This window comes from Coregonus lavaretus (genome assembly GCF_964263955.1).
Source record: "Coregonus lavaretus genome assembly, chromosome: 13".
In the NCBI taxonomy this organism is placed as follows: domain Eukaryota; kingdom Metazoa; phylum Chordata; class Actinopteri; order Salmoniformes; family Salmonidae; genus Coregonus; species Coregonus lavaretus.
The window spans coordinates 8952316-8961409 of NC_140000.1; the positions used below are offsets into that span (position 1 = coordinate 8952316).

At 45.2% G+C, this 9094-nt stretch overlaps 1 protein-coding gene across 1 annotated transcript in view; it reads left to right on the plus strand.

The window, feature by feature from the left end:
* Window positions 1–8754: 8754 nt before the first annotated feature.
* LOC311139341 (protein tweety homolog 1-like) overlaps window positions 8755–9094 on the plus strand; it is a gene marked incomplete at its 5' end in the record, with an annotated part of 9177 nt that continues 8837 nt past the window's right edge. The window contains one exon of the mRNA XM_084174214.1: window positions 8755–8889. Within this exon, the coding sequence (XP_084030340.1) occupies window positions 8755–8889 (135 nt within the window). The remainder of the gene's footprint in view (window positions 8890–9094) is intronic.

Consider the following 9094-nt stretch of genomic DNA (forward strand, 5'->3'; position numbering starts at 1 on the left):
GAGAGAGGGATGGAGAGAGGAGAGAGAGGGATGGAGAAAGGAGAGAGAGAGGGGGATGGAGAGAGGAGAGAGATGGAGAGAGGAGAGAGAGGGATGGAGAGAGGAGAGAGAGGGATGGAGAGAGGAGAGGGAGGGATGGAGAGAGGAGAGAGAGGGATGGAGAGAGGAGAGGGAGGGATGGAGAGAGGAGAGAGAGGGGGGGATGGAGAGAGGATAGAGAGAGAGAGGGGGATGGAGAGAGGAGAGAGAGGGATGGGGAGAGAGAGGGATGGAGAGAGGAGAGAGAGGGATGGAGAAAGGAGAGAGAGAGGGGGATGGAGAGAGGAGAGAGATGGAGAGAGGAGAGAGAGGGATGGAGAGAGGGATGGAGAGAGGAGAGGGAGGGATGGAGAGAGGAGAGAGAGGGATGGAGAGAGGAGAGGGAGGGATGGAGAAAGGAGAGAGAGGGGGGGATGGAGAGAGGATAGAGAGAGAGAGGGGGATGGAGAGAGGAGAGGGGGATGGAGAGAGGAGAGGGAGGGATGGAGAGAGGAGAGGGAGGGATGAGAAAGTAGAGAGAGAGGGGGGATGGAGAGAGGAGAGGGGATGAAGGGAGGAGAGGGATGAAGAGAGGAGATGGGCTGCTACAGTATAGTGCTGTGTCTGAATGAGAGCCATGGAGGCACGGTTAACTCTCTCTGAGTAACTCTTGCATACATAATACCATTTTCTGTCTCTCTCCCCCCTTTTCCTCCTAGATACACGCACACTATACATATGAGTCAGTGTGTTCTCTCTCTCTCACTCACTCCTGTACGCTCCCTTGCTCGCATTATCTCTCTGACTCCCTTCCCCCACTCCCTTTCAGTGACACAGAAAAACTAACCCCACCCCTCCCTCTCGCTCTCTCACTCTCCCCCATCCTCCAATGGCACACAAACACGCTGGTCTCTCACTCTCCCACTCTCACTTTGTTTTTATTGTTTATTAGTAATCCCCCTCTTTTTCGGTCAAATCACCCACGGTCATGGAAGACCATCTATCATCTTCCCATCTTCCCATCTCTCTTATTCTCTCTATCTCTGCTTTTCTTGGTTGTTGTTGAATCATGGATTTGCTACTATTTCGCAGTCTCCACTCGAAACTGGTTTTGCCTACAAATCCATTGCATGTCACTTCTCCCCTCTCCCTCTGTTCATCGCTCAACCTCCCTCCATCCCTCCCTTTTTCTCTCACGCTCACTCATTGCCCAGTTGACAACCCATCTTTTTTCCTATTCACAATATCTTTGTTGCCCTCCCTCCCTCCCTCCCTCCCTCCCTCCCTCCCTTCTCTCTTGCCCTCAGTATCCATCTAAGTGGTGTGCTTATTTGCTTCTGTCTAAATATATGTGCATCTCTACCTCTCCCTCTCTCCTCCTCTCTGCACAACACAGCAAAACACTGCCCTGCCTAACCAGACAGGAGATTTCTTCAACAAATATTTTGTGGATTTTGCTTTTTTTGTCCAGAAATCTGAAATGTAACTCAAACTCGAATCATTGGACCTTTTCTCGTTTTGCATTTAGACAATCTTAGATTTTTTTGTGATGATTTGTTAATTTTTGTCAAATTTTTGCATAATCTGAGAGTGTAGATTGGTATGTTGTGTGTGTGACTGAGTGTTGATGGGGGTTTCAGTTAGAGCTGTGTCTGTGTCGCCCAGCAGCATCATCATGTGTGTGAGCTGAGAGGGGACGGAACCCTAATCCCCGTTAACAGATTAATTATCGCTGGGCACAATCGTGTCGCTGCCTTGTTGTGAAGTCGCCTGGCTGAGCGATCTGCTGCCTGCATGGGGTTCCGACACAACGATAAGGGTCCCTCTGGGGTGTCTTCTCAATCCTAATCCCCTCTCTCTCTCTCACTCTCACTCACTCACTCACTCACTCACTGAGGGCTCCTCTCTTATCCATCAACACAAGCACCTCTCCACTGTGACCAGACAACCAAACAATCACAGGCTGTTTAATATTTCAAAACCAAAAACAGACCTTGTCATTTTTTCCCTTTTATCATATTTTTGGGGTTCATGTCCCGAAGCCTATATTTTCCAGAATGAGTTTTTTTCAAGAGGATCCAGCGCTGATGGTTGCCAACGGTATACCTCAGTGAGTGTGTAGATTTGACGGAACCCCAGAGAAGAGTAGGAGATAACAGAACACTCTCCCAACGCTACAGTCAAAGGTAAGAAACGGATCACTCTCCAATCACTCATTCACCATGGGTTAATTGTCTCTGTATTCTACAAGATTAATGGGCAGTCAAGTGAAATAGATTCATCATGCACTGTTAGGCCATTGCAGTTTATGTTCAATGATGGAAAGTGGAGAGAAGCCTGGGTTTTACATCAAAGGTTGTTTGGATTTTTACACAATGTGTGTGCATTGGCTGATGTTGAAATTAGGAAATGATTTATAAAACATTGAGGTTGAACGATGTTAGTTTGATTCACTCTGTTTTGAATTGTTTTGTCAATCTCGACTTTATTACATTTACATTTTAGTCATTTAGCAGACGCTCTTATCCAGAGCGACTTACAGTGCATACATTATTTAATTTTTTCATACCCCCTGTGGGAATCGAACCCTCAACCCTGGCGTTGCAAACACCATGCTCTATCAACTGAGCTACATCCCTGCCGGCCATTCCCTCCCCTACCCTGGACGACGCTGGGCCAATTGCGCGCCGTCCCATGGGTCTCCCGGTCGCGGCCGGCTACGACAGAGCCTGGATTCGAACCAGGATCTCTAGTGGCACAGCTAGCACTGTGATGCAGTGCCTTAGACCACTGAGCCACTCAGGAGGGAATGATAAGAGTTTATTTATATTAATAAAATATCACATTTTATGTCACCGAATAGTTTGCTTGGCTAATCTTCAGCAAGCCTCTCTCAAATGCTACATTTCACATTGTGCAAGATTCTCAATGAGCTTGTTCGTGTGGGAGCATTTGTCTATCCTCTTGGTACCGTATGTTGTCCTCTTGTACACTCCAAAGCTCCATGTTGGATTTATTGACTCTACAGCACTGAGTACCCTGCAGCCGAATGCACTCAATATCTCATTGATTTGGGGAAGTGTGTGTGTGTGTATGGTTTGGTTGAACTATCCTTGTATCCAAAAATCGGACAAGTGTGTACATTTTGCTGGTCCCCACAAGAAAAAATGAAATTTTAGGGTTAGGGTTACAATTAGGGTTAGGGTTAGAATAAGGGTCAGAGTTAGGGTTAATTTTGGGTTAAGGTTAGGTTAAGGGTTAGGAAAAATAGGATTTTGAATGGAAATCAATTGTTTGTTACCCACAATGATTGTTAAAACGTGTGTGCGTGATCCTGGTGGGAAATTGTTTGCACAAACATGAATTTCAACTGAAACTTGAATATGAGTTTTATATAAAACAATTAAACCTCTAGTATAGTCTGTTTTTGTGGTTCTGAAAATGATATGTATTTATAGATACAGTACTCCTCACACAGACACACTGAATGGGCTGTTCATGTCCCCACTGACTGACGATAACTGGGCTGTGGTGTGCATCATCACAGGGTCAGATAGCTGTCTCATAAACTGCAGTCATTAAGAGTGTCGTTAAGTGATCATTAAGGGGACCATTGGGCCTTAACGTGTGGCATGATGATTTCTGTTGCATGTCATTATTCATACCCAGTGACCCAGATCAAAGCTGTTGTTTGTGATGTGTAGTAATGAGAATGTGTGGTTCAATGCATGATAAAGGAGAAGGTGGCTTTACTGTCAAAGAGGATTTTCTTCCCAGCTGCACATCTTCCTCATTAACCGCCTTACAAAATGGCCTCGTAGAGAAACACATTCTGGAGTCTCACTCAATACAAATACCTGACTGACTGTTTCAAAACAGAGACATTCCCAGGGCTGATTCAGTCAGCTTGGTTCAGTGCAGTGACAGATAGTTGACGTCTATTCTACTGTATTCTATCCATTTCCCCTCAGCTTTGTTGTTCCTGAGAGTCTCTTGTTGGTTTTGAAGCAGCTAGTGCACAGCACAGAAGGCTATGTTTTGGGTTCTCTACTTCCATCTCCCTCTCCTCTCCCCTTCTCTCCTTGCTCCCTCTATCATGTGAGCGCAAACTCCCAGTTATTTGCCTTCAGTTATGCAATGGTAACCAGCATGATAACAAGCTGGCAGGAAGCATCACGTCAACTTGAGCCTGCCTCCCTGCCTCCCTGCCTCCCTGCCTCCCTGCCTCCCTCCGTAACTTGTAACATGAATTGAATTTCAATTCACACTTCCACACTATAGTCTAACCACACTATAACATTCCTATAATTGACCTAATGTGGCAGTATCCTCTACCAACCTCACAGCCTAATAATTCAAGACTATAACATGAAACTCCTGTCTGTTGATTTACCATCTGAGTCTGGCCATAACAATGTAAGACTACAACAATAACATGAATCTGTTGACAGCCTCAGTGTGAAGAGATGGACGGCAGTGTGAGAAACCATTCTGCTCCTCGCTAGTTTCATAAGTGAAATGGAGTGTTGGCATTGGTTTTGTTAGTAACAGTTGGGGGTTTGGAGCCATTAAGGCAAACTGTCTTATTCTAATGAGCTTGGGATTGACTGTCTGGGATGTCTGTATAACCCTCTCTGGGCCAGGGATGCCGCAAATCCACATGCATGCACACCACACACACACATCCCAAACAATGACCCCAACACCTGGACTGTGTCCATGGAGACGTCATTGATTTTAAATGGCTGCTACAGTAAAAAGACTGGATTGATATTTATAAAATAGATCAGATATGGTCATATCTGATTCTTTATCGTGTCTAGTGCCTCTATTCAAATGTAGAGTTGTGTGCTCATACAGATGGATCATTAAAAAGGCTGAGAATTCATGTGAGACAATGTTGAATGTTCTGCAACATTCAAAGACAGCAAAAGCAAGATAGGAGCCTGGTGCAGAATCCAAATCTAAGAATCCCTCCCTGTTAGACGCTATCAAATACAGTATTGTATCTTGACTCAACGTCCATCTGTCTGTCTCCCTGTATGTAGAGCAGTACTGTACAACCCCCCGTCTCTACTCCTCAGTACAACTCCTGTCAATGATCTAGTCTGTGCTGATCTCATCTCCTAGGCTCTCTTGAAACCCTCGTCTTCAACTGTAAAACCCTGATATTCTCTTAATCTGCACAATCAGTGTTGTGGCCCCCTTACCCTCCCCCTCATATCCTCTACATAGCTCTGTGATTGTAATGTAGATTGCAGTGTCTGTTTGGGCTAACCAGATTTCCCTTTGTATTTACCCTACTTTCTCCCCCTCGGCAGGGCTTTAGGAAAGGAGGGGAAGCAGTGTCTCTCAGCAGGGTGTGGTGGTGGAGTTTGGCTATGAAGAATGTCCTATTCTCCCTTGTTTTCCCCCCTCTCTCCTTCCCTTTGGAGGGTGGTTGTGTGAAGGCTGCTACAGTGCATCATTGTTGTCGACATACTATTATCTCTCATAGTATCTTCTCATTTCCAGGATGGTTGAGGGATGGTGTGTTGATAGTTGGTCTGATGGCGGTTGAATCTCCCTCTTGTATTGACCCAACTCTGCCTCCATTATATAGTGCTGGTTGTGTGGTGTGGCTGAGATTGCCACTGGGCCTCCCCATATCTCCCCTACTCTGCTCCCGTAGGTGAAGGAGGATGATGAATTAGGTTGTTAGTAGAGATTACATTTTTTTTTTTTAACATTTTAGTAATTTAGCAGACGCTCTTATCGAGAGCGACTTACAGTTAGTGAGTGCATACATTTTTCATACATAATGACAGGGGAGTTAGTTTAGTTGATGTCCCCTGGATAAGAGAGGAATCACACTCATCCAATCCAGGTGTGGGCAGGTCCCATTTCTATTCAGTTACAGTGAGGGAAAAAAGTATTTGATCCCCTGCTGATTTTGTACGTTTGCCCACTGACAAAGAAATGATCAGTCTATAATTTTAATGGTAGGTTTATTTGAACAGTGAGAGACAGAATAATAACAAAAAAATCCAGAAAAACGCATGTTAAAAATGTTCTTGGTGGCAAAACCCTTGTTGGCAATCACAGAGGTCAGATGTTTCTTGTAGTTGGCCACCAGGTTTGCACACATCTCAGGAGGGATTTTGTCCCACTCCTCTTTGCAGATCTTCTCCAAGTCATTAAGTTTTCGAGGCTGACGTTTGGCAACTCAAACCTTCAGCTCCCTCCACAGATTTTCTATGGGATTAAGGTCTGGAGACTGGCTAGGCCACTCCAGGACCTTAATGTGCTTATTCTTAAGCCACTCCTTTGTTGCCTTGGCCGTGTGTTTTGGGTCATTGTCATGCTGGAATACCCATCCACAACCCATTTTCAATGCCCTGGCTGAGAGAAGGAGGTTCTCACCCAAGATTTGACGGTACATGGCCCCGTCCATCGTCCCTTTGATGCGGTGAAGTTGTCCTGTCCCCTTAGCAGAAAAACACCCCCAAAGCATAATGTTTCCACCTCCATGTTTGACGGTGGGGATGGTGTTCTTTGGGTCATAGGCAGCATTCCTCCTCCTCCAAACACGGCGAGTTGAGTTGATGCCAAAGAGCTCGATTTTGGTCTCATCTGAACACAACACTTTCACCCAGTTCTCCTCTGAATCATTCAGATGTTAATTGGCAAACTTCAGACGGGCCTGTATATGTGCTTTCTTGAGCAGGGGGACCTTGCGGGCGCTGCAGGATTTCAGTCCTTCACGGCGTAGTGTGTTATCAATTGTTTTCTTGGTGACTATGGTCCCAGCTGCCTTGAGATCATTGACAAGATCCTCCTGTGTAGTTCTGGGCTGATTCCTCACCGTTCTCATGATCATTGCAACTCCACGAGGTGAGATCTTGCATGGAGCCCCAGGCAGAGGGAGATTGACCATTTGCGAATAATCGCACCAACTGTTGTCACCTTCTCACCAAGCTGCTTGGCGATGGTCTTGTAGCCCATTCCAGCCTTGTGTAGGTCTACAATCCTGTCCCTGACATCCTTGGAGAGCTCTTTGGTCTTGGCCATGGTGGAGAGTTTGGAATCTGATTGATTGATTGCTTCTGTGGACAGGTGTCTTTTATACAGGTAACAAGCTGAGATTAGGAGCACTCCCTTTAAGAGTGTGCTCCTAATCTCAGCTCGTTACCTGTATAAAAGACAACTGGGAGACAGAAATCTTTCTGATTGAGAGGGGGTCAAATACTTATTTCCCTCATTAAAACGCAAATCAATTTATAACATTTTTGACATGTGTTTTTCTGGATTTTTTTGTTGTTATTCTGTCTCTCACTGTTCAAATAAACCTACCATTAAAATTATAGACTGATCATTTCTTTGTCAGTGGGCAAACGTACAAAAATCAGCAGGGGATCAAATACTTTTTCCCCTCACTGTAGTTCAGCCAGATGAATTTCACTTCAGTTCTTGAATGAATTGGAATGGAATTGCCCACGACCGTGATCCAAACATGGCATTGAAGCTGAACAAAAATATCTAGCAATGAAAAGAAGGTGAATGTCTGCTCTTGCTCTTTGGTTTCTGCTCCACAATGTTATCTTTATTTAAGATCTGTCTGGTTTCACCCTGCATACCTCCTCGCTTCAGGTAGAAGCCCTTAGGCATAGCTCTGATCTACATTTTACATTTTAGTCATTTAGCAGACGCTCTTATCCAGAGCGACTTACAATTAGTGAGTGCATACATTCAACGAACCCACAACCCTGCCGTTGCAAGCGCCATGCTCTACCAACTGAACTACAGGGGACTAGGATTAGATTACCTTGACTTTCACAATTCTTTACCTTAAGCATGAGGAGAAGACCATGTAAACCTCACCTTAGAGCAGAGTCTAGGACAGGGGTGTCCAACTCATTCCACGGTGTCTGCAGGTTTTGTTTTTTTCCTTTCAATTAAGACCTAGACAACCACCTTAATTAATCAATCAAGTACAAGGGAGGAGCGAAAACCTGCAGACACTCGGACCTCCATGGAATGTTGGCTAGGAGAAGACGATGTAAACCTCACCTTAGATCAGAGTCTAGGAGACGACAATGTAAACCTCACCTTAGATCAGAGTCTAGGAGACGACAATGTAAACCTCACCTTAGATCAGAGTCTAGGAGAAGACAATGTAAACCTCACCTTAGATCAGAGTCTAGGAGAAGACAATGTAAACCTCACCTTATATCAGAGTCTAGGAGAAGACAATGTAAACCTCACCTTAGATCAGAGTCTAGGAGAAGACAATGTAAACCTCACCTTAGATCAGAGTCTAGAGGCAACTTCACATTGTCCTGACCCACCTACAGTACACTGATTGATGCAATAGGAAGTTTCAGTGAACATGAGCATGGCTGACAACGGTTCAACCACAGACTGGAGGAGGGGGTGGTTGGTGACCTGATGTCCCCTAGTTCCCTCCCTCCCTCCCTCCCTTGGCAGGGTTGTTCTGAACCGTCTCAACTTTCTTCCCTGGCTCTACCACAGTGTGTAAGAAAGGGTGTTAGACAGACAATATTTCAGTTGCAATAGCCATCACCCGGCATCACATACTGCATAAGGCTTTGTTTACTCATAGTATTTTTCATTGGTCCAGCACTGGTGTGGAGATTTGGAATATGTGTATCACTCACACACCTTTGATTTTTCTAACCCTTCTCTCCTCTTACTTCCTTCCAACAGGGTGGAGAAGGGGGGGTTAGGCGATAGAGTATGGCTGCCATGGCGACCGTGCCCAGCTACACTCCTTCGCTATGGGTGAGGATGTGCCACGCCCTCCCCCGGCTGGACCTCACCATGACGATGAGAGACAACCTCTTCATCCCCGACAGCTGGGAGTACCAACAGGTAACAGAAAACGCCAACAGCGAATCACATCCATCACAAACTACATCTGGCCAATCACACAGCACGACTGATTGATTCATATTTATCTTAAGTAATCTCTTGGTTCAAACAACAAGATCGACAATAAAAGACAGATTCAATTAAAAATATGTATTGCACTTGGTAAGAATGACAACCAAATCTGATACCGCAATGATACAGCCCC